Genomic DNA, 26,310 nt, shown 5'->3' with positions numbered 1-26,310 from the left:
AATATATCTATAGTTGTCTCCAAACATGGTACAATGAATTCCATTTATTTATTTGCTTCAATTAATATTTCTCTAGTTCCATTCCGTGTTCCTTCGGTTCGTTCCGTTTAGCACGTTTTGTTCTTTGAACCAGCTTCGTCTCTCAACTCTAATGAAAAACACCCACAAAGAATGCCTAATAGTTATTTATAGAGTTGTGCCCTAGGGTCACTTCATGTAAGTTGTAACACTCTTTCGCTCACGTCACGTACCGTTCGCTCTCTTTGAGCGGTATTTTCTCTCTCTGTCTCTCTGTCTCTCCCACAACATTCTGTTTACTCTCTTATCTGTGATTTTGCATACGCTGTTGACCCACAGCGAAATGCTTTGCAAACACATTTGTGTCTTTTCTGGTCAGCTTTCGCAGCTCACGCGACTCTCCAGAGGGCAAAGGGAGGGAGGTAGGGAGCGGGGGAGAAAGGTTGGCGGACACTCCCAGAAGAGAGGCGAGACTGGTTGGCCATATTTTAGCGGCAAGCGGCAGTAAATAGGTAGAAAATAGCGTCAACTTAATTAATAAATAATATTTAGCAAGATTTGAATATAAAAGGGGGCGCGGTGGACGACGAAGCAGGCACAACAACAAGACTCTAGACTCTCGACTCTGTTCGAACAGCGAACGAACGAATAACGATGTGCCAGGTAAATTAGTTAACGGCCAGTTATTGGCATATTGTACATACTTATGCACGTTATGGGTATATGAATAATCGCCACTCGATTTGACTTGAGTTTTGATTTTTTCTTTACTTTGCTTTTGCTTTTGCTTTGGCTCGTGCTTTGCGCTACGCTGATCTGTTTGATCGGTTTGATCAGCTGGTTTATTGGGTATTATATATCTGTGGAATTGTGACTGATTGCTCGCACATATCGATTGTCAGTTGTGAGTCAGTTTAAACCAAGTGATTACGTTAGTCTAATAAAATGATTATCAGCTAACATTTCAATTAAAAGTTTAGGCTCGATGACCCATTTGGTGCTGACAATACAATTGATATCAACACATTTTAGTCAATCATTTCAATGGGGGAATTTCGAGTTTTATATCAGCGAAATCTTCACAAAGGAAATAGATGTGTATTCTACCTATTCTTAACTGTAGAGCATTCGGCTGCCACTTCAACGCAAACTAAACACGCTTTTTTACACCTTGTGCTTAGTTTATTATATCCGGTAGTAGTTTTAAGGAAAGCGGGTAGCATCGACTATTAGATATTTCACTAAACTATAAGTTATTAATTAGAGAAACGGCAGGTTAAATTAAAATTATGAAATTAACTTTTAAAGGTAATATTCTTTTTGGAGCCTATCCCAAAACTTACGAATTTTTACACCTACAGCGAAACTAACATAATTTTAAATTTTTTTTAAAATTTTGCAAAAAAGCAAACTTCAAATGGTTAAATAGCAATTTGAATTTAAACCACAACAGTCTCAAAATATAGTCTTTGAATTTCAATTAAAATAAGTAGAGGAAAAATATTCTGTTGAAAGTTTGAAAAATCTTTGAAGTAGTTTAAACTTAGGGAAAGACTTATGAACAAAATTTAACAAAACATCAAACTTAAAACGGTGAATACATATTCTATTAATTCTATACAAATTAAAGGATTTTTTAAGTTAGAAACTTTTGTTCACGCTCTGTCTTAGCTTTTCGTCAACAACTTTAAAAGCTAATATCAAAGAATCCTTTTATTCTTTAATGAAAGAAAACTTCAACTCTTCTTTTTAGACAAATATTTTACCATAAGAAGAGCTAAAGTTCATAAGTTTTATTTTGACTGCAACTGAATATATATATATTGTAACTTGGATAACTTTATGATTCTTATGTTTTATGTTAAATATATTAATAGTTAATATTAAAGAGTCACATATTTTTCCTGTTAAACGGTTTTTATAAAATATCAAACTACACTTCATCACTTCTTTTTTTATAATTGGATAAAGTCCAGTTTTTATTTAGTCCGTAACTGAAAAGTATATCGGATAGTTTGGATAACTTCGCTGAAGACTGAACTTATAATAATTATCTAGAAATTATACTCTATTCTGCTCTCTCTGCTTGACGATCTGTTAGGGTATTCACTAGCAGATCACTCCCTATGCAGTCGCTTCTTTTTTGAAAACTATTTGACAAGCTCTTCATCACACAGAAAACGTGAGCGTGAGTGGTTCTTGTCGCTGTCGTTAGCTGGAGATTATACTCGACTCGAATACGCGAATGGATGGGATGGGATGGAAGGTGCAGGTAGAAGTCGAGGTGCCAAAGCAACATTAAACTATAGTGTATAGTGTGTATATATATATTAGTATGTATAGTCAGGTCTGGGTATATTAATGAGTACTGCTGTTTGCTGCTACTGAATATATACGAACTTCTACTCAGAGCGAATGAGAGAGAGTCATCGTCGCTGAGCTGAGGCACAACAAAAAATCGATTAGTACGCCAACAAATGTTCGGGCAAAAGGAAGTTAGCGCTTCGAGAACTGTTGAAATACACACAACTAACCACAAAAAAAAAAAACAACAGAACAGAACGAAATACGACGTATAACACATAACGCACACTGATGACGCCGTGTTTTTCGGGCATAATAAAGCGACGCACACACCACAAACAACACACAGATACAAACACAGACAAGCACAGATACAGATACAAATACACACACACACATGAAAGCTGCTTATAAAACTGACAACAACGTTTTTGGTGTTTTGTGTGGTTTTTTGAAAGAATTCCATTCTCAGTATTTGGCGAATTGAGATGCGCGCCGGTTCTCGTTCTCGCTTCCCTCGTTCTCGTTTCGTGCCGTTCCCAACTTTCTTCCACAATAATAAAACACAAAATATAGATAGAATATTTTTGATTAATTGTTCAGTTTGTTGAGAATGTGAAATTGCGCTTGTCTGCTGTTCATATTTCGATCGTTTAGTGTAATAAAAACGTTATCATAATCGCTGTAGCATGGGCAATCGTTTGAGTGGCTTGTGGTGTAAAAAGACAACAACAACATTGCATATCAACAACGATCCAAAGCAACCACAACAACAACAACAATCGCAAAACACTTCCAGCAACAATAAATCGAGCAGAAGGAAATCAGGAGCTACTTTCGGTGGCACTTTTCGCTTTGGCAGCGCTCGACGTTTATCTTTATCGAGTTGTGTCTCCAAAGATAACAAAAAGTCGACGCCAAATTGCGGCATCTCAACCATCGAACAACAATACGAGCAACTAGTGAAAGCTCCACAATCAACTCCATTCGAGTCACAAACGTTGCCCAATCCCAAGACAACCATGAAGGTCAATACACAGCTGCCCACTGTCAAGGTAAGTTTGAGCTCCACTCGGTTTTAGTCGCTCGACGAGGTCATCTTTAATCGTAGAACCGAGTTACCCGCTTCCTGAGCGGGGGCGTTTGCCACAATTTTAATTTCAATTACCATTTCAATTACAAATTCGTCTCGCTGTGGTATTTACAGCTGTGGTATTTAATGTGCCAAAAGCAACAGCAACAGCACAAAACAATAATAACAATAACAAAAGACTAACGAAAAAAAACAAAACACAAAAACGGAAAAACAACAATCCAAACAATCGCAGTAACACACAAAAGAATGCAGCGCAGTTGAGATAGTCGAATGCTAAATGCTCTCACTGGGCATAAGTGGAGGTGAATTTAAAGTGCAAAAATAAAAGGAAAGTCAATAAAATCAATATAGTGCGATCATATTTTGAGTATACTGAAAATATACTGAAAAATTAAGAAAGCGGTAATATTTTGAATATACCAAAAGAATACTAAGCTAAAAAGAAGAATATATTTTGGTATATCGATATACTATTACATTAAAAATGTACTATAATATACAAAATATACCAAATTATTTCCAGCAGCTGTTATGAAAAGAGTGTTTTAGGGATGAAAGAAAGTAAGTTTTTTTATACAGAGAAAATCAAATACTAAAAGCAAGAAAAATAATCATCAATTAACAAAATACAACACAGAATATTCTTAAATCAAGATCAAAATTTTAAACTTCTTGAAATTTAAGCAAAATTGAAGATATTTTCGATCTCAAAGCTACATTTTGATTGAAGTTTGGAAACCTCAATTCAAGAACTTATTTAAAATAAAAACTTGTTCCAAATTTTTCAAATTAAATATTTTTATTATAGTTCTTAGAACATTTTAATCCTTTAGAGGATTTGTTGAAAACCTTGTCTCAATCAGTTTTTCAAAATATGAAAATTCTTATACTCAAGATTTTTATTATAGTATAGTATAGAACGTAGTAATATAATATGTTCAATCTTAAAAGGATTGAAGATTGAAATCTGATTCAAAACTTTTTTTAAAGATAGAAAAGCTCTCAAACTGAAGATTTTCTTTCTACTTTTTGCATTATAATAATAAATTTTGTATAAAGTATTTATCTCTATAGACTTCTAGCTGTAATACCTTCAGTTAGCGTATAGCGTACAATGACAATTATGTCATTTGAAGATCTAAATGTTCGTATATTACATTTTTGTATTTAAGTTTTAAAAACTTTGAAATCTTTTATGGGTTTTATTTACTCTCAACATTTGATTAAAGATTCTTGTTCCATGAATTTTGATTCACTTTGAAACTCTAAATTTGTTTGCAAGTTCTTAAAATGTAATTCTTATACTTTTAAATGCTTTAATATCTCCATAGTCTTCTAGTTGTATTACCTTCAGTTAGTGTATAGAGCGTATAATGACAATTATGTCATTTGGCTTCTGGTTTTCTGGGTTCTATCATTATTTCTAATGCTAAAACAATAAGCTGCTGCTGTCGCTGCTTTGCGCTTTTTCGTTGACCATAAAATACTTGACATGTGACGTAGTTGAGAAGTTCAGGGACAGTGGCAATTGTTGATAAGGTCGTTTGGTTTTTAATTTTTGGGGGAGTCAGAGTCAGATTCAGATTCAGAGTCAAACTCAGATTCAGAGTTGTTGTCATTAGCATGTCGGAAATTATGACAAAACGTTGTAAAGGCGGATGCTGTTCAGGCAAACTCGGAAGGTGTCGACGATGAAGATCTTTTGCGCTGATAAGCTGAGGCTTAGTCATTGAAACGGTATTAGAACTGGGAAATTAATGAGCTGCCGATGAGATGGTAATAAATATTGTAATGACAAAGCCAAAGTAGCTAACATGCTATAAATCCATATCAAGTTGCGACCAGTTTAGACGCATTTAGTTACTATTGTTAGAGCTATCATCATCAGCATGAAATGCTTTTGTATGTCAAACGCAGTTTTTTCTCGGGGGCTTGTTAAGCAATCTATAAATTACAATTGGAGTGTCTGTTTATCAATCACAGCGCTACATTCCCTTCTATTTTCAAATTAAATTGTCCGCATTGAATCTAATCTAAAGAATTGTACAAAGTTGTATTTCTGGAAGCTCAGCGCGCTTCAAAGTCGAATGACCCAATTCCAAGTCCAAACGAAATAAATCAAATGTGAAAACGTGTTTAACACGCTTTGCATTTAAATCTCCCAAAAGGGTTTCTCTTTCTCTCTCTCTCTGGGATGTGCATAAAAATCAATTACGCATGAAAAACTCAAATGAAATGCGACCGAAATACCAAAATACCAAAACGAATGACGCTTGATGATAATGACAATCATTGGCGCATGCGCGACGGACGCCCAAAAAAAAAAACACAGAAAACAAAAACAGACACTTAAAAAACTCTCTCACGGCATTTGAGTTATGCGCCTTGGGCCCTCTGGAAAACCGACGCCAATATGACTGGTTCTGTTAGATTCTCAGACACTGAGAAAGCCCCAGAAAGCGTGTGAGTCACCAAAGTACAATGCAAAACCTTTTCAGATGCACATGGCGCTGTGATTGTGATTGGCTTGACTTGATACACAAGTATTCACAACTATGAGTCATGCAAGTTAGGCGAAAGTCATGCCACACACAACATTCATTCATTCACAAGGCAGCGCACCAGATACAAGATACAAAACGTACTTACTAAATTCGAGCGCGTAATTGAAGACACATTTTCCACACTCGATGAATCAGCGCTTAGATCAGGATGAATCTGAATGGGAATTGGGAAGCTTCTCCTAAATTGGGCGGATCTTAAGACGAGCCATTTGTTCATGCTAATCGTTTGTCCAAATAGCTAATTGGCTGAAAGAGCTGCTGCTGACACATTTGTGACTAATTCTTCACAAGCGGATGCTGCTGCTGCTGCTGGCCTCATTTCGGCTTAAAAACGAAAGTATCTGAAAGATACAGCAAAATCAAAAAAAAAAATAAAAAGATTTATGTAGTACAAAAAAGTAGATGATAAATTGGCTTGTGGCTTTCTGTCGTCAGTCGGTCTGTCAGTCAGGTAGTGTTTATTCTCTCGGCCAAATTGCACAACAAATTGTATAATTATTGCTGATTATAATTAATAATACAGCGTATAATATATCCGAGAGTGTGTGTGTGTGTGTGTGCTTCCTATAACTCAATTAAAGGCGAGCGAATAAAACGCATTGGCCACGCTATCAATTGACCTTCTCTCGCTTGCCTTAGTTCAACAACATTTTGTATCTGACAGATACAGATACAGCTGTCCAAATTACTTCTCTATGTGTGTGTGTGTGTGTGTGTGGGTGGCGCCACCAAATGCGGTTCATGGTAAACGCACAGAGCTGCCTTGTAATCTAAACCAAACGCATAAACAAATTTAGTGTTTCAATATTTGAATACTTTTTGGCTGTGTTGAACAATGCACAAGTTGCAAATATACAAAACATCGAAATTTCCGAAATACTTTTGAATTTCCAGGAAACATTAAAGATTTTTCAGCTCATTTCAACGCGATCGCAATTGAAATGTTTATTAAACAAAAACATACACGTAATTAAGAATTAGCCGCAAAACTAAAACAAAAACAAAATAATACAATGCACGTGTTTCTCGTTATGTTCAATTCAATTCAATCATTGAATCAACCTGAACCTGAGAATGTCCGTTTGCCAGTTTGCCAGTCAACAAAATGTGTTATTAACCAATTTGTTTATTTATCTTTTAAGCGCAAAAACCAAATGCGCATAATAAATAAACTAATGCGAGTTGTTTATGCCAATGTCTCTTCTTTTTGCTCACTTGCAAAAGCAAAAGCAACTTCAAAGTTCATTCAATTCCTTTTTTGTGTGTGGATAATTTTTGAAAATACAACAGAGCAAATTAAAACGCGTGTAAAAATAATACAAACACATGTAAGAAAACTTTAGTTGAGTGTGTTCGACTGTAAGATACCCGATTTATTCTTGGAATATATTAAATGAACTTCTTAAATATACCGAAACTAGTATTTAGTATATAGATATACTATTGTGTTCAAAATATATTATTGAGTAAACAATATACCAAAATACGATAATATACTATTTATTCAAAATATATATAATTTAGTACAAAATATACTGAAAGATATATTTGGTATACCGATATACTTTTATTTTTAATATACATATATCATTGAGTACAAAGTATACTAAAAGCTATATTTGCTATATAAAATATACCGAAAGCTATTTTTGTATATCGATATAGTATTTTTTTCAAAATAGAGTATAAAATATAGCAAGGGATATATTTGGTATATTAATATACTATTATAGTCAAAATATGTCATTGAGTGCACAATATTAACATTCGGTATATTTGGTATATTAATATAGAATAATGTTTAAAATATATAATTGAGTACAATATATACCAATAGCTATATTTGATATATCAATATACTAATATGTTCAAAATGTATTTGTTTGGATCATAATAGTCCAAAATATAATATATCATAGAGTACAAAATTCTGAATTAATCAAAATAAATCATTAAGTATAAAATATAGCATATTGTCAACCAAATCAACTAAGACCCAACTGCATCTTATGTCTTACATATGTACCCATCAAATTATAATACCCTCCTACCCACTGCGTAATGGGTACAAAACCAGCTGCGAGAAAAATCACATTATTATCGTTGATGCCCCTTACACCAACAAAAAACTGCAATGCAAATAAAAAATTGAAAACAAGCTCCAAGCGAGAGCGAAGGAGAGAGCGAGCGCTGATCTGCACACTATTCCTCTTTCTCTCTCTGTTTAGTACTGTCTCTCTCTCTCGGTTTCGACTCTTTCAGAGCGTAGCCTCAACCTGCCAACCGAGAGAGATTCAGTTTTTTCAGTCTTGTGTCGAACACGCAACGGACAAGTTCAGAGCGCAATCGAAGACAACGACGCGAAACAAATAAAAATATACTTTATAAATACAACAAAATCAAATTAGCAGCAGCGAAAGATAAAAGCTTTAAATAATATTGTGAAATCTAGAGAATGCGACCAAAGCGCAATAACTAAACAAAAAATACGAGCAAAGTAATATATAAATTGTGTGTGTATTTAAATAGAAATAAAACATAAATAAAACACATCAAAAAGAAGAAGGTGTAACTGAGTGCGTAAAATCGTGAAATGCTGCCCATAAATTAGGCGACAAAATAAAATTCAAGAATTTTAAACAAACCGAATTCATAAAGCACATAAATAATTCTCAATGCTAATTCTAAATAGCAAACAAATCGAGTCTCGTGCTTTGCCGTTACATTTCAGAAAGTGCTAATAAAAATTCGGTTTATAATACGTCTTCTTGTGAAATTAGTGCAATATAAAATGCACATAAATTTGCATAGTTATACATGCGATAGTTTAATAACCAGTTTGTGCCAAAAGCCAAAGCTTGATTCTTGGAAAATTTGTTGGACAATTGCGTAGGCTGCAAAATCAATCGCCAAGACGCCCAAACAGAGTTGGCGAGAAACGCGTTTTATTGACTATAACCCAGAGACCCAAAGAAGGGGGAAGACCAAGAGGGAGGGAGGGAGAAAGAGAGAGAGAGAGAGAGAGAGAGAGAGGGGGAAACGTATTTGTGTAAAACGGTTAACGCCTGTGTTGGCCAAACGGAAATTCATTAGCCAAGTTGAAGCAGCAGACAGCAACTTGCATGCCACAGCGCGACAAATGCAAACGGAAGTGTAAAACCCACGTGGAGGGAATGCGAGTGTGCGATAGTGTGTGTGTGTGTGTGAGTGTGAGTGGGTACTGAACTTGTCCCAAAACAACGCCCAGAGCAAAGTGGAGAGTCAAGGCTCCAAGGCAAGGAGATGTCATAATCAGCTACTTTATGGCAGCTGTATATGTATCTGTATCTGTATCTGCTAGATACATTTGTCAACCCAAATGCTAACCCAAAGATACTCGCGCAAAACCAGTTCTCTGACATCTCTCCTCAAAAGCAAAGGGTATTCGAGTATATAGAGTAACAACATCACGCTTTTATTTCATTGTTTACTCTATTTATCTTGTTTACTTTCAATTTGAACTTTGCCTTCTAAGTTAATCGAACTTCGTTATCTTATCTGAAAACTTCATAAATAATAGAAGCGCGAGTTTTTCAAGTCAAACACCAGTTACAGGGTATCTCCAAAGCAAGCAGTCTCAGCTTCGATAACTTAAACATTTCTTTCTCTTATTTTGGTTAACGGTCACCGCGATTGTTGTCTGCTGAGTAGCCGGGTCTTTTTTCTCTTCCTCTTTGTTGTTTTCTCATTTCTTTTCTTGTTATTTTCTCGTTGTTCGAAAACCAGATGTTCAAAGTGTGGTAATTGTTTATAACAATAAGAGTTTTTCGATACTCACACACACAAAGTGAAGGCATATTTCTCTTGTGTGTTTTATGCGTTATTATTATCGATTTCGGGGGAAAAATGCGCGTTCTCGCTTTCTGGAATGCTAATTGTTGAAATTAATGCAAATGAATTATGCTTTGTTTTTGGCATAGAGAACAACAAAAAGAAAATAAAGAAAAATTATTGAATTAGCTTCCCAAAATGCCAAGGCAAACGGCACAAAGGTGCAGCAAGGCAAAGTGAATAACACACAAAAGTGCAGCGAGAAAAGAAAATAAAAGAACGTCAAGTATTTATTGTATAAACAAAAGATCGGTGATCAAAAAGAATTCAAGTGATATAATCATCAACAACATCATCATCATCATCATGGTTGTCACCTCAACACGCAGTCCGCTCTTGGCCCAAACCCAACCCAAGAGTTCAGCGTCGAGCGGCGGCGGCAGCCACACGGCAGCGTTGCGATCCCGTTTGATATTTCCACGGCAACACTATCAGGTAAGGTTTTCCCTCGGTTAATCCTCGGCTATCTATTCAATTGAGTTTGAATTCGAAGCGCCAAGCGAATCGTTCATTAACCCCGCGACGCCGCTGCAAATGATCAAGCCAGACGACGCTCTGGCGTCTCCCCTAATGCTCTTCTCCCTTCGTTTCCTTCTTCATCTTCTTCTTCTCTGTCGCTGTCTCTGAACCATTCACAGCGCCGTTCCCTAGACTGTGAGTGAGTGAGTGCGAGTGAAAGGCAGACAGCATTACCCATTTATGATTCCTACTATTGTGTAGTCTAATTGTGTGCTGCGTCTTGACCTTTGCTCAGACAGCAAGTGGAAAGAGCTGCAAAGAGCAGCAATAACATCGGGCGACAACACGTAATGCCCAGCCCATTATTATTATTATTATTTCATAGGGAAATTCTGCAGAAACAGAAGCATGTGCAACAACGATCGTAAACTTCGACACTATGTGTTGTAACTGAAGCCTTGAGATAAGATGCACAGCATATCATATTTCATTGTAAACTCATAAAAACTTAAGCTCCAATGTAATGGAAATTATTTAATTGTTATAAAAACAATATTTAATTTTCAAAATGTGTGCGATCACAAACTTAAGCTGCATTTACACCTAAGATTGAAGAGAACTTAGGATGCAATGAAAATGATTTATTTCTTATAAATACAATATTTAATTCATCAAAAAATGTGGGATCAATTTGATTTTAAACTCATGCAAACCTAAGCTGTATTGAAGTTGATTTAGAATGTAATGGAAATTCTTTACTCGTTGTAAAAACAATATTTAATTCATCAAAAAATGTGGATCACATCCGCTTGTAGAAGTTATTTAAGACTACAATCGAGTCTTTGACTGACAATCTGTTATATTTACAATATTGATCTACCATATTCAGCCTTCGGTATATTTCAGTAATTTGGTATATACTATATTTCGAATATGGTCTAATGGAATACAACCAACGGGTATCTCATAGTCAAGCTCACTCGACTATAGCTTTCTTACTTGTTGAAGAACAGTTTAGTTAAAAAATATTAATAATTCACAAGCTTTAGAACGTGACTTTAAAACAATTTCATCATTTCTACTTTAAAATGAATGAAATTGAAAATGAAAAGAAAAATAATGTATGGATGTAAGATAATAGGCGAATGAATCATTTGCTAAAAATGTATTAACAACCTTTTTTTATTATTCATTAATTTTTTACAGTACTTAACTTGAAAAACATAAATGTTTCATAAGCTGTACAATTCCAAATCCAAATGAAACATGTGAAAGTTAAGTTTGAATTTCACCAGACATAGAATAGGACTTAACGAATGAAAGAAAAACAATGTAAGAAGCAAAATAAATTAAAATCTTTGGAGTTTGGAGGAAATGGATAGCTTGAAAAATATAATATATATTAAAACGTGTAGACTTTTATAATTTTTTTTCAGAATACTCTTCTTCACAAGGGAACGTTAATTAATATAACAAAGTCTAAGTCTACTGGTCAGATAAATGAAAATAAAGAAAATACTGTGTTAAGAAAAGTAATATAATAGATTTTTAAGATTAACAGATAACAAGATATATGTATATTGACAGTAAATAGTCTCTTTAAATAAAACCTGTGCATATCTTAGCTGCATATCTCACATCCTCTATAATTGTTATGTTAAATAGACAAACAATTAAATTTATTTGCTAAACATTATGCAAATATTCAATCTAGAATTGCAGCGTCAATTCGCTGGAAATGCGATATCATCTTTCACTTAATTTACTCCTCACTGAGCTATTAAAATGCTTGATAACTTAATTATGCAGCGATAGAAATAGATTTCAAAAAATACGATTACTTAACTTTTAATTGGAATGAGCATAAATTAAGCGATTCGTGTTTTGTTTTCGGCTTTCTAACTCGAATCACAAAATTTTGGGGCGTTGAATGTTGACTGTGATTTACATACATACGTAAAAGAGATAGATAGAACAAATTATAAATGGGAGAGAGAGAGAGAGCGAGAGAGGAACGCGATCGTGTTTTTGTTGATCGCGAATGCGAATTCAAAATTCAGATGCCATTAAAATAGGCGGCACATAAATCGGCAAATGTTATTTGTTTATAATTAATTTCATGCGGTTTTTTGTTTATTGCCCATCTTCAATCTAGAGCTAAATGCGTCAACTGCAGCCGTCTCTCTAATTATACGATCACCAAAGTAGTTCCCCTCCAAAGTCGATCCAAATACAGATATTGAACAGTTCCATTTCTGATTAAACCATCTGCTAATTTGCACTCTCGACCTGGCCCAAGTCTCGTCAGTCCTCTCCTCTCTCCTCTCTCCCATCTCCCTTCTCCATTTGGAGGCACTTAACCATATACGTTTGTTTCTTTTTTGCTCGACGATCGCGCAATTTTCTTTTGACTATTCTCTAAAGTGGCCCACGACTGTTTCTGTTTGCTGTTGCTGTTTTATTTCTGTTGCTGTTGCTGTTTCTGTTCGCTATTTGCTCTTCTTCTATGCGTCGCCTTTGTCTATATTAACCACAATACATCCAACACAACTTGTACATTTGATTTCCAGAACGTGCCTGCTGCTTGGCCTGCCTCACTGCCTTACTGACTGACGTCAATGGGAGACAGCAGAGGGAATTTTTGGTTTTTGTTTTTGTTGTTTTTTTGAATCCGTTTCGCTGGATAGATGAGGGAGAGATGTATGTACATACAGTAGTCAGTCGAAAAGTCGAGTTATGTGTGGAATTGCCAGCCTTGATGCTAAATTTACTTCACTCCTTCCAATTCATCTTCTTCTTCCTCCACTTCCAATCTTGCAAGTGAAAATATTATGCAGTTAATGCCATGCAGTATCTAAAACCTGCCTGTTTGTCTATAATTTATGCTTCAAATCAATTAAGATAACTGCAAAACCGGAGCCAAACGCAACACTTATTACAGCAAAATGACAGCGCTCAGTTTTTAATTGAAAGCGTCATTCAAACTGCAACGGACGGCAAAAGCAACTACAAACAGTTTGGGTCACAATTAACGGCGCCCCCCTCGAATTAACGTGAGAGCGAGTGCGAGCGAGCGAGCAAACAGCATAAAACAATAACACAAGAGCAACAAGTTCAAAAAGCTCTCGCCTTGCGCGAACAGTGCTGCAAAGCGACGCAAAAGCAAAAGCACTAAACAGACAGCCCCAACAGAGTGTCTGTTGTTGCTGCTGGCTGCCAAAACAAGTCAAACCGCTCTCTCTCTCTCTCACACACTCACTCGCTCTCTCTGCTGCGCTGAGTGTGTGCGATATTTGTGCTTTTCATTCAGTTTTCGTTTCAGTTGTGTTCGTCGCTTCCGCGCGTGCAAAAGCTGAAAACACATCCACTAAAGAAAAACGCGTGCAGTCGAAATATCAAAGTCACAAAAAAAACGCACGCGATTTCGGCGCGGCTTTTGATGCCGCGATCTGCTGTGTGAAAAATTCGAGGTGAAAATGTGTGCAAAAAGCAACAGCGAGTGAAAAACCAAAGGTAATCACAGTAAAAGAAAAAGGTGATTTTCCTGTAGCCTGATGTTTTTTTTTAAATTAGGCACAAAACAATAAAAAAAAAGAAAAATATAAACAAAAATAAGAAAAGGTAAATAAAATGCGAAAAAAATATAAAACTTCTAGAAACAACTCGTAAAAGAAACAAACGAAAAGTTTCAAGCGAAAAGGCATAAAAGGCTGCTTGTTGTTGTTTACAGTAAAGCGCAAGCGTTGGCGTTGTTTTAGTTGTTGTTGTTATTGTTGTTATTGTTATTGCGAGTAGATTGATCGCACTGAGTTGTCTCTGATTAGCGAGGTTTGTGTGCGGCCCGAGTTTGTGTGTAGGAAATGCTCGACAAATGGCAAAACAAAAATGTATCTCGCAGATAGTTTTGCTGTATCTGCGAGTGTGTGTTGGTGTGTTAGTGTGTGTGAATAGTGTGTGCTTCATGCTCGATTGCTTCGATTATGCTTTGATTGCACTGCCACACACAGCAACAGCAACAGCAAACAGAGGCAGAGGCATTAAATTTATATACTATTTGGCACTTTTACCTTTTGTTACTCAGCCCCAGAGACCGAGACCGAGACCCAGACCCAGAGATTCACACTGAGACAGCAACAGCGACAGAGTTAAGCACAGACCCCTAAAGCGAATGTCGCTGACGTCGATTGTTCAACCGGTTTTAGTTTTAGTTTAATATTGTGGTCTTTTTTTATGCCCCCTAGCCGGAAGAGCAAAAAGGGTAGTTTGAAATTGTTACTAACCCAAAATTTAACTGTTTGTCCTGACTAACTGAACTTTCTTGGCAAATTGTAAGAAGAAGGCTTAAAACTTTACCCAAATTAGTATACGTATTTCCACAAAATTCAAATTTAATTATTACGTATTATGTATTATGCTTATCCTCATCTATCCTCCGTGTTAGCAGTTAGAAAGCTAAAATTTGTATACAGAATAAACTACGTTTTTTTCGCAAATTCAAATTTCCGCTAATAATAGATTTAAAACTTTTGCTTTTTTCAGAAATTAGTCTTATTTTATAAGTTATGAAGACATTAAAGAGCTAAAAGGCTGGCATTTTTACACAACATAGTTCATGTTTTTCATCAAATTGAAATTTGAATGATATTTATTATTTATTGTATGTACATATTTTATCCTCAATGTAGCCGTGTAAGAGCTAGGAGGCTGCGTTTTGACCCAAGATAGTTGACATATAAGCAGGAGGCTCATATTTTCATGATTATAGTTCATTAAAATAGCAGCCTTACGTAAATCCTTTGTTGATGGAGTTTTGCCACATAGTAATATGTGTTTCCACAAATGTAAATTATGTACCCTCAATATAGATACATACTATATAAGAGCTAGAAGGGTGAGATTAATATACAACATAGTTTAAGTATGAGCATTTTTAGAAAAGATAATTTAAGGAATTTCATTTGTTGGCGCATTTTTCGCTCATTGCAATATGTATTTGTATAATTGTAAAATAACAAGGAACGAAAACAAAACGAAATAGGGACAGCGATTAACGGTGTTTTCAACTTTACCCGTCTAGGGGCGGTCTTGGGCACTAGAGGGTTAACCTTCAAGTCTCCTGTTAAGGCTGACTGTTTTACACAACCTATCCTAAATATAATTCTGTAGATATGTCTGGCTGTTTACTCATTTAAAGCTTACAAAGTTTGTTTTCCCAAATTAAGTTCAGACACTATTACATTTTTCTTCGAATACATATAACGAGTATCTCCCAGTCGAGCATACCCATTCTTTTAAAGCTAACAAATTTAAGTAAAAGTACTTTCAAAATGGTTTTAGCTTACTTTTAAAACATAATTTAAAGTCACTTTTAAACGGGTATCTCACAGTCGAGCATACTCCACTGCAGTAGTCTGGCTAGTTTTTATATTCATTGGTTTTTTTTTTTTTGTAGTGTTTTGAAAATTGAGCCCGCACGCATGGCAACTGCTGTGTTTGATGTTTGTCGAGGGATTCTCGGCTGGCAGTTGTTGTTCCATTTTATGGCCACTGTTTATTTATGGCTTATCTCTGGCCCACTCTTATCGAAGCTGGCACCTACAACCGCGCCCGCTACCCGCTCCCCGCAACCAACAAACCTTTGATAGTGCAGTTGGGAGTTGCAACCTGACCCGCGATTGGCGTCGCAAAAACAAAACACGCTCGTGTCAAGGGCTAACTGCGTCATTTGATTTAAGGGTTGCGAAAACCAAAAACCAGAAACCGAAAAAAATTAAATAAAACTAACCTCCCTTCTAAAAAGTACAGTAAGCACTGGCAGCTGCGAGATTAGTTTTCAAGTTTTTATTTGCTTTTTGGCAGCACCCACGCAACGTTGCTAAATGTAACGTCAAATTGCGAGTGCAATCAAAATTAATCTGCGGCTAATGAGACACATTCGTTGGCCAAACCGCATTTTGTGGGCCAACTAATTGGCAAAGACAGCGACAGCGTCTGTCGACTGCGATTGCGATTGCAGCTGTTTTTATCTCAGCCGAGACAATGGCATTGACCTTGAACCTCAGCGCATTTTGCTTTAGCATCGCCATCGGCTACGGGGCGTATGATCAATGGCAAAGCGAGGCAAGGCAAAGCGAGGCAAAGCAACTGTGCCGCATTTTCACGGTGAAATATTCAATTCTGTTATGTTACAATATTTGAATAGAAAATTGCTACCTCGACTCTCGACTCGATTTGCTTTTTGAAGCTGGAGCTTCTAGTCGAAGCGGAAATGCTTTAGAGTGCGATGTCATTTTTATTGCATTTGCGTGTCAAGTAAACTTGAGGTGCTGCCTTCTACTGATACTGACTGCTTCTGCTTCTGCTACTGTTGTGGCAGAGCTCAACTGCTGCTCAAATTCAATTACGCAAACTTGAAAGGCGTCTCAAAAACAGCTTCGTCTTGAGTGCTTCAATTTGATTACACACTTATCTTCTAAACTAGTGGCTGCTGTCAACTGCAGATGCTTTCGCTGCAGCAGCTGCAACTATTTCACCAAGTTGTTTAGATTCAATTTGGTAAACTAGAAATCTGCATAGCGAGCAAAAATATGAATCATAACTGGCGTGAACAATGCTTTTAAAATATTCATGCATTAGACATAATAAAATTAATAACATATAAAAAGTGTTGATTGTCAGTTTGCAATGTTTTCGAAATTTTATGTTGACAGGCAAGCAAATAATAAATGCATTTAAAAATGAATAAATGAAATGAATAACTACTAAATATTTAATTTGTATGACTATAGTAGAAGCTCGTATATTTAAAATGAAGTAACATATAAATTAAATTCTTTGATGCAGACAATAGTAACTAAAGTATTATATTTATGATTTCTGATAATTTGGTTGCGAACAGATAAAAAATTTATGAAGGTATTAAGAAATTCATTTGTTTGTTGCTTTGGCTGACAATCTGCTAAATTTTATACTCTGCGATATATAATATTTTGAATTAGTACTATTTTAATATACCAAATATAGCCTTTGGTATATTTTAGTATTTTGTGGTATATTAATTTGGTATATTTCAAGATTATAGTTTATAATGTGTGGTATATTTTGAATTAGCACTATCTTAATATACCAAATATAGCCTTTGGCATATTTCAGTATTTTTCTGGTATATTAATTCGGTATATTTTAAGATTATATTTTATACGCTGTGACATATTTTGAATTAGTACTATCGTAATATACCAAATATAGCCTTTGGTATATTTTTAGTATTTTTGTGGTATATTAATTTGGTATATTTTAAGATAATAGCTTATACTCTATGGTATATTTTGAATTAGTACTATCTTAATATACTAAATATTGCCTTTGGTATATTTTAGTATTTTTGTGGTATATTAATTTGGTATATTTAAAGACTAATACTGCATTGTTTTGCTTTTATTAAAAATGGGTAGCGAGTATCTCACAGTCGAGCACACTCGACTGTAGCTTTCATACTTGTTTCATTTTGTATTCAATTTAAAATTCGATTATTTTGTGCCTTACATCGTCTTCAGTATAATTAAAACTAACTTGTACTTTTCTAATGTAACAGAAAACATATTAAGTTGTAAAATTTCGAATAAAATGTTCTAATTATTATAATAAAAGTAGACACTTTAAATATACAAAAAATGTTTCTACAAATTTGTATTTCTCAGAAATGAACAATACTTTACAAAATGTATTTTTTCAATTTATATTAATTTCACAATCAGAGAAATTGTCAGTTACTAACTTGAAAGTTGTAAATACCTACTTTAAAAAATAAAATAATTGTTTTTTTTACGCATTTCTACTAATTTCACAATCTGTCTGTGTCATTTACTAACTCGTAAGCTATGAATATTCAGAGAGTTTCCTTTTATGGAAAGTCGCTGCTCGGATATTTCACAAGTTAACGCAATTGTTGGCAACTTTTTGGAGCCACTGTCAGTGTCTGCCACCCACACACAACAAAAAAAAACATACACTCAGATAGATATAGACAACTTTTGAGTTCCAGTTCCAACCCCAACCGAGTGCAACATTGTTATTGTTATAGTTATAGTTGTCTCTCATCTCGCACTCTGAACGTGAAACCCACGCTGTGAACTGGAATTGTTTGCAACTGAAAAGGCGCCTAGAACAATAAACTTGGCTCATAGCTCAATTTGTAGTCAGTCGTAGTTTTTTTTTTGTTTTGTGTGTGGCGACAAACAAAGTTTGCCATTCATTCGGAGGGGAGGTTGAGTGGGCTGCCTCTGCCTAATTAAACAATAATAAAAACGCAAATAAAACATTAAAACATTTTATCTGCAACACAACAGCAGCAGAAAAGCGAGAAAGAACAGAAAAAGAACAAAACAGAACGCAACGCACACATTATTGTCACGAATACATTAAAAATCACTCAACCGTTGTCTCGTGTGCCATTTCTTTGTTGTTGTTAAATTTATTATACACACACACATACACAGAAATGTGCAAAAATGCGGCTTCATCCCCGCTCCTCTTTCTCCTTCCCTTTGACAGTGTCCGCAAAAGTTCATTTAAATCGCATAAAAACCACATTATAACTTTATCCGTTAGCGAAGCCAGTTTTTGGCCTTTATTTTTATTTTTGGGTCTGCACACGTTTTTTATGTTAATTGATAAAAAGTTGATATAAAGCTTTTATAATGAAATGCTAAACGCAAATTGAATCCATGAAGCCTTGAAATAGTTTACACCAAGGAATTTTATTCTCAAAATGCCTTTGGGAATTCCCCCTCCAAAATGAAAGCAAAGTAATTTTAAAACAAGTAAGCTACGGTTGAGTGTGCTCGACTGTGAGATACCCGCTTCCCATTTTCAATAAAACCATATTCTAAAATATACCGAATAAATACTAAAATATACCGAATGTTGCAATTGGTATATTCTTATAGATATATACAATATATTACAAAATATACCAAACTAATATACCAAATAAATACTAAAATATATCGAATTTTGTATTTGGTATATCCATATAGTACTACATTCAAAATATACCATAGAGTACAAAATATAGTATATACGACTGAGAAATACCTGATTCCCAATTTTAATTAAGCAATATTCTAAAAACATACGAAATTAATATAACAAAAAAATACAAAAGTATACCTTTGGCTATATTTGGTATATCGTTATAGCACCATTTAAAATATACTATATATTTTTTTAATACCTTCTGATCGCAAAAATACTCATACTGATCAGGAATATATATACTTAATGCGTTTAGAGACGCCTTCTTCTGTTTGTTACATAAATTTTCTGCAATATAAAAAAATTATAATACTCTTTTACCCTATTACTAGCGAGTATAGAAACATTTAATTCACATTCCTCGCTTATTGTTTTTGCCTAAAATGTTTAATAAAGACTTTAGTCTAAATGAATTTATGCAAATTTGGTTTGACTCAAAGCGACAGCTGCGTTTAGTCACATTTTTAGCAGATTTGTCAAATGAATCGCAAAATAATAGTTAATAATACCGGTAGCTGGATTGACCCTCGAGGAGGTTTAAGCGTTGTTATTCTCGATATACTATCAAATACATAAGTTTTGAAAAGCTGTAAACTGTCATCGGAGCTGAGCATGCAAATTAGTCAAAAGATTGTCCAATAAAAGTTAAACAAAAAGGCAACAACAGCAACGACAACAACAAGAGACAATGATAATAAAGTATTCGACAAACATTTAAGTGCTATTAAAAATTCATTTTTTGCGTTTTCGTTATTCCGATGATTTCTTGGAACTCGCGCAGAAAGGAATTCATGTATATTAAACGATGCCCTCAACTCTCCACGCAGTTAATTGAGGTGGTGTCAGTGTGGTTTGTTGTTTGTTGGCCTGATGTTGGTTGGTTGGTTGGTTGGTTGTGCACAGGCAGTCAAAACAAACAATTAAACGCGCATAAAAATACCAAGAAAACTAAAGAAAGAACCCCGCAGTGAATTGTGCAGCATGTTTACCATGTTTGTCACGTGTGAGAGAGGTCAAAAGTTCAAGAAACTTTTCATTAGTTTGGCATGCAAATAGAGACCACAGAGACAGAGACAGAGGTCGGTTAATTAGGTTCTCCGTCCGTTGTGTGGGGGGCAGGTGAAAGGACAATGAGGCGCCAAAGCAATGGCTATGAGCAAATCGCGTGTCACAGTTAAAAAGCGAAAAAGTGCCGCACCCAAAACTCTACGCTGTGTGTGTGGAAAATGGGACGCGCGTGGCATGCCACCATAAAAATAAGAAACAAGAACAGAACAGAGAAACCAAAAATTGTAAAGCCAACACAAATATGACGTTGCGTTGTCGCCATCGGTAGCAGCACAAAATCCGGCTAAAATCAATAAAAAGCGCAAACACTTAAGCCGTGCTCAGACACAGCGCCAAGCCAAATGACCAAAAACAGGCAGCAGAAGTCAAAAAATGAATCACAGCATGGCTTTAATATTGCCCAGAGATTTGTTGAAAAGAAGCGCAACGAATTTCCAGTTACCAGGAACTCGTAGGCAGTCGAATGTGGGTGCAAGGCAAATAAAATGCGTCAATAGTTGTTGAAATGCGTTTCAAATCGAGTGGCGACAGCCAGAAAGCACAAACAAGCATGCCAAACTGTGACGTGGCTGTAAAACTGTTTGTGCACTGCAGTTCAGCAGCAGTTTTGAGAAGCATTGCACCAAACTCACAGTTGACTTCAGTAACAATGCATAATTCATAATATTCTTGAATTAACTACAATATTATTTACACAATTTTATAAATAATAAAGTTTACAATGCAGCACGCTGCATTTCAAACCCTCGCAGTACAAAACAGTTCGCAATGCACTGCCATAAAAACTAAAATTTTTGTTGGGTTTTTAAGCAGTTTCATGTAATTTATTACATTGATTGTGAACTTCTATCGCTATATACACAATACGAACGTAAACAAAACGCATATGCACTAATAAAAGCATAGATTATAAATATTAAGATAAACACAAGTTTATTGCCCGGCAGCGTGGCGTAATAAAAATAATACTATAAAACGATACAAATAATAATTATAATAATAAAAGCTTAATAACCAAGAGGTTGTGCACATATCACATAAGTATAAAAAGGAACATACATACTCACAAACACGCACACATAAACATATATAAATATATAGCAAAGATACATAATAAAAAGTCGAGGCGCAGTCGGAGCGCGCGGCAAGTACAAAAGATCCAAGTACATACATATACACATTTAGTATTCAGGATATATATATATAGTATACAGGATTATATAGAAATACAAGTACAAATACAAATATATCACACACTCACTCATACACACACACTCTCTCTATATAAGAGCAAACAGTCACACACATTCAAACTGTGTCTATGCCTTGATCTTGCGCCCCAATTTGGTGACTGCAAATTTGTTGCCATCGCGTCCTGCGCTGCTGCCGCTGCCATGCGAGCTGCTGTGGTGTCCTTTGTGCTTGCCAATGCCATTACTCTTCGAGCGCGTCTCGAAGAGCACATCCGAATCCGTCTCCGATTCAGTCAACGAAGTGTTACGCGAATCTACAAAAAGAAATATTAATCGATGCCCTTGCTAAAGTGTTGACTACTCACAATTGGCTGCCTCCTCGTCCTGTGTGCCAATCAGCGCATACTTTTGCACCTTTTGACGCAATCGCGGCTTCTTGCTTTGGCGACAGGCGCACGCAATGCCCCAGAAGATGCCAGACAGCAACAGGCAGCTGGCAATGACGCCCACAAACACATATAAAATCGACCAATCTGCAAGGAAACGACACATTCTATAAAACAATCCATTCTTTAGAGATATACTTTACTCCATACTCACCACAATTGGCCTCGTCGTTGTTGATAAAATAGCCCACAGAGGGCATCCAGAATGCTTCGCATTCGCAAGCTCGTGTCGATGGATTGCAACGTCCATGTCCCGAGCAATTATTCTGGCAGACAGTGGTGCGTATGTCCACATAGAGTGCCCCGAGTATCGAGGCATCCTTTTGGAGTTTGGCACGCAGCAAGCGCTCCACATGCAGCCCATTCACTGGCTTGGCTGGTTCACCTTTCACCGTCGCATCGGCTAGGACATAAAATACGAGCACAGCTGCCTCAGTGTGGAGATCGTATTTGAGTTCACGGATTTGAATCTTGTTGTCATCGCCCAGCAGAAGTTGCAACTTTTGCACTGTCGAGTCCAATTCACTTTTGGTTATCACCGAAATTCCCATGGGCAGCGTCATTTCCACGAGGTAATGCAACATGGGATCGGGATGCACATTAATGCTGACTGTATCGGTGCCAGTCAAACCCTGATCATCGCTCACAGTCAGCTTGAAGACGTAGCGACCTTGCACCACATTCGTTAGCTACAAGGTGTGAAATATAACAATGAATGATTCATGGCATAAAGCTCAATATCGTCTTACAATCATAACTGACTGCTTGTCGGTGTCGCCCACAATGACGCCAGCTGCCAAACTGTTGTCCTCACGTGTCCACACGTACTTGACCACCGCCAGATCATCCGACGATTGCGTGCCATTCAAATAAATTGCTGTCACCGGCAGCGTTATGGTTCGATCTCCACCAGCATTAGCAATAGGCGCCGCATTGCGTTCTACAATAGATATATAAATGTAATTAGAGGTTCTTCTGTTAGATGTTACTACTCCACTCACCCTGCACAATCTTCACCCAAGTGCTGTCGCTGGCCATATTGTTGTTCTCATCGGCTACGCTCAGCTCGAACTCATAAAGTCCCAGCGTTAGGCTTGTGGCATTGGCAATCTGTCGACGATATAAAAGAGATAAGATTAGCTCTCATTTCGAGTGCGGTTTGTTGGCCCAAAAACTTACCGAGCTGTTGGCCTGCAAAATAATCGCATTGTTCGGTCCGCTCAGCTGCTTCCATTGATAGCTCTTGATGGCAATGTCATCCTTGGACTCGGAGCCATTCAACAGTGCCCAGTTGACGGGCAAATTGCTGGTCTAAAAGATGAAAGATTAATACAGCCTTTTTATCAAGTTTTATACAATTGAACTTACCACATTCATGCCCGCTTTGACCACAGGCGGGGAATTCGTTGGCGGCTTCACAAACACATGCACTTTGGCGGTGCTCGACTGTCCGCTGCCATCGGTCACCTTTAGCACAAAGGTGTACATGCCCTCCTCCAGATTGGACAGCTGCACATATGGAGTTCTCGTGTTCTGCATGTCCACAGCCTTGGCTTCGTCGCTGGCATCTTTCGTCCATTCCCAGGCCACAATTTCGTGATCATCCGAGCTCGCTGTGCCGTTGAGTGTTACATTATTGTTGGGCAAATACAAGATGACGGCATCGCCGGCATTCGCCACCGGCGCATAGTCCGTCTCTTTGAGCACTGCTATCGTGGCTGTGGTCGAGTTGGTCACGTTGTTCGAATCCGTTACGGTCAGCTTAAAGGTGTAATTGCCCGGCGAAGTGAGATCCAGCTGCAGTGTGTTCACCTCAGGGAGCTGAGGTTGATAACCAATCGGTCCCGAGATGACTTCCCAGTGCCAATTAATGATCTTGTCATCATCAGTGCTCGGACTGCCATCGAGCACCGCATTCGATGTGGGCTGTCGTATAATCTGCTCCTTGGGCGATATAATCACCTGTGGCGCTTGATTAATGCGTTTTTCAGGCATCACTGTGACATTGGCGGCCGCCTCGCCAAAGGTGCCATTGTCTCCCGTCACTGTCACCTTGAAGGTGTACAAACCCTCGGACAAATTCGATAACTTCACCTTGGATTTGCTTTGATCCGATATCGTGCCATTCATCGGCCCCTTCGGCTGTGAAATCAGTGTCCACAGGTATTTGTATTTCGTGCCACTTGTCTGCTCGTCGGGCACTGTGAATGCCGCCAAGGTGACCTCTTGTTCGGGCAGCTGAACGTCCTTTGACATCACCGACACCACAATCGCTTTGTTGGCTTCCTGCTTAGCAGGCGGTGGCAACACCGCCTCTGTCGCAATTTCACTAGCAGCAGCGGCCGCTTCTTGTGCGTCCTCTGCGATGGCTGCTTCGTTGCTGTAGGCGCGATAAGGCACCGCTGGCATGACGCACTTCAGCTGCTTGTTGCGCACAAAGTTACGTTTGCATCTGCAGAGTCCGGTGACTGCATTCGGTTGAAGTGGCACACATTGCTCTTGCGGGGGACAAGGTGTGTCCAGGTCGCAAGTCATGAATTTGGCATTCTCGCCATAGTAACTCAAGTCCTCATCGTTGTCATCCGCCGTTTGTTGTTGTTGCATCAGCAGTTGCTTCATGCGCTTCTCCGCAATGGGAAAATCATCGTCATCGTAGGCATTGCTGTCCTGTAAAACATGAAATACTTTTAATAAGTGAGAAGAGAAGCATTTGTGTGTCTCCAACTAACTTGAAAAGGTAGCCGACGTGGCTGCTTCCAAAAGTTGAGCTCCGCATCGTAAGGTAACACTTCGGCCGTTTGCTTGGCAGCCTTGAGCAGCTGCGTCCAAGTCTCTGACTCTGCTGTGCCGCCCACCGGATTGACTAAAACCATTTGCACCTTATCGTTTTCGCGTTCACGTGAAAGTGGCTTGGGCAGACACGCCTCATTGCTGACGCAGTGAATGTGATAGCACTTGCGCTTGAACACCAAAACCACATTGCAGGGATTAGCCTGTGTTTGGTTCTGCGATTTCTCGCAACATGCGTCGAGACAGTTCCACAGATACGACTCCTCGTCCATGGGTTGCCCCGCCTCCGGTTTGTACTCCACAAAGATGCCCGCCTGCTGTTCGTCGCGTGGCGTTGCATTCTCAAACACATGACGCAGCATGCGACTGCAAACGGGCAACTGTTTGCTGTTGGCATTGGTTGTTGTTGTTGTTATTGTGCTACCCGAAGCAGCTGCCTCTGCTGCTGCAGCGACAACACTCCCCACTCCAGCTGGCGCTGCCATGACGTCGACGGACGTCGCGTATGCTGCCGCTGACGCCATCGTTAGCCAGCAGCAGCAAAACAGCCATCTTTGTTCGAACGCTCGCATTTCGCGTTGCAAATTGCACAATCAGATTACACTTTTAACACACACACTTTCCACGACACAAACACTTTAAAAACAAACACTTTTTAATGCGCACAAATTAAAACATTTTTATCAACTTCTGCGAATCGCTCCGAGCAGCGCAATGTGACCAACTCGCACAAGAAATACACTAAATATACCACAAACAGCTGTTCGGCTTTAGCTGCAGCTTATGGGCAACGCTCACAGTGTTGTAAGCTACCGTCGCGACAAATGTACGTTACGTTTTAAAGCTTGCGCAAAAGCACAAATAAAAAGCTTTCAACACTGTTAAACCGTTCGTCGCGCGTCGTTTCGGTTTGCGTGTTTATGGCGTGTTTTATGATGGGAGAAAAAAAAAACAGTTTTATTGAGAGGCGCATTTTGTCATAAATTACATTGCAAATACATGTGCGAATTGCGAATTATTGATTCCGAGGGAAGAACGCGAATCGTAAATCGCAAAACTGGTCGCAAGGCGCCCACACAACGAACACACAACCAACTGAGAAACGGGCTCAAGTAGCTCAGTAAAACAGCGTGACGCCCACGCGTAAATGGAATTTTAATCAGAAGCGACTCGAAACGTTATTAATTATGTACACACATTTGCAGCACAACAAAAAGAAAAATCAAAAAACAATAACAAATCGCCCGGCTGCCAGCGTGTTATTTATATAGCTTTGTGCTAAATCAAAAAGGCAAAACTCTTATGTAAATATGCAAAAAAGCCAAATGCATGGCAACTGATTAGCATAACAAAACAAAATCAAAACAAACATAAATCAATTGCTCAACCTAAGAATACTATTAGTATTGTTCAACACTAAGAGTGAGTTGCTTAACTTTTTCTTTACTAATGGGAGTCGCGCATAC

At 37.4% G+C, this 26,310-nt stretch overlaps 2 protein-coding genes across 4 annotated transcripts in view; one reads left to right on the top strand and one right to left on the bottom strand.

Annotated features, from left to right (window-relative positions):
* LOC133840233 (NAD(+) hydrolase sarm1) overlaps nucleotides 1–26,310 on the top strand; it is a 45,548-nt gene that overhangs the window by 1,945 nt on the left and 17,293 nt on the right. Inside the window, exon 1 of one of the 3 annotated variants that reach the window (XM_062271946.1) lies at nucleotides 2,997–3,377. The exons of 1 other annotated variant lie outside the window; for it this stretch is intronic. In XM_062271946.1, coding sequence (XP_062127930.1) covers nucleotides 3,012–3,377 — 366 coding nt within the window. In that variant the 5' untranslated portion in view covers nucleotides 2,997–3,011. Of the gene's footprint in view, nucleotides 1–2,996; nucleotides 3,378–10,143; nucleotides 10,288–26,310 lie in introns of those variants that run through there. One more of the 3 variants, XM_062271947.1, reaches the window with a different exon arrangement.
* LOC133840235 (dyslexia-associated protein KIAA0319) lies at nucleotides 21,709–25,572 on the bottom strand. Its single transcript, XM_062271952.1, has 8 exons — nucleotides 24,784–25,572; nucleotides 23,423–24,721; nucleotides 23,234–23,365; nucleotides 23,056–23,164; nucleotides 22,804–22,994; nucleotides 22,209–22,743; nucleotides 21,974–22,141; nucleotides 21,709–21,922 (listed from the first exon to the last, which is right to left on the bottom strand). The coding sequence occupies exons 1-8, from the start codon at nucleotides 25,414–25,416 to the stop codon at nucleotides 21,735–21,737; spliced, it is 3,255 nt and encodes a 1,084-aa protein (XP_062127936.1). The 5' UTR covers nucleotides 25,417–25,572; the 3' UTR covers nucleotides 21,709–21,734.

The sequence above is a fragment of the Drosophila sulfurigaster genome, chromosome 3, assembly GCF_023558435.1.
Source record: "Drosophila sulfurigaster albostrigata strain 15112-1811.04 chromosome 3, ASM2355843v2, whole genome shotgun sequence".
In the NCBI taxonomy this organism is placed as follows: Eukaryota; Metazoa; Arthropoda; class Insecta; order Diptera; family Drosophilidae; genus Drosophila; species Drosophila sulfurigaster.
The sequence above is the reverse complement of the archived record's forward strand: the minus strand, read 5'-3'. Positions and strand labels throughout refer to the sequence as shown.

What these genes read in the sequence shown, in the direction of transcription:
- LOC133840235 (XM_062271952.1), bottom strand. Translation starts at nt 25,416, where the DNA reads ATGCGAGCGTTCGAACAAAGATGGCTGTTTTGCTGCTGCTGGCTAACG. An exon ending in TCAAAGCGGGCATGAATGTG is followed by an intron (nt 23,366 to 23,422) that starts GTAAGTTCAATT and finishes TTCATCTTTTAG; the next exon opens with ACCAGCAATTTGCCCGTCAA. An exon ending in ACAAGCAGTCAGTTATGATT is followed by an intron (nt 22,744 to 22,803) that starts GTAAGACGATAT and finishes CACACCTTGTAG; the next exon opens with CTAACGAATGTGGTGCAAGG.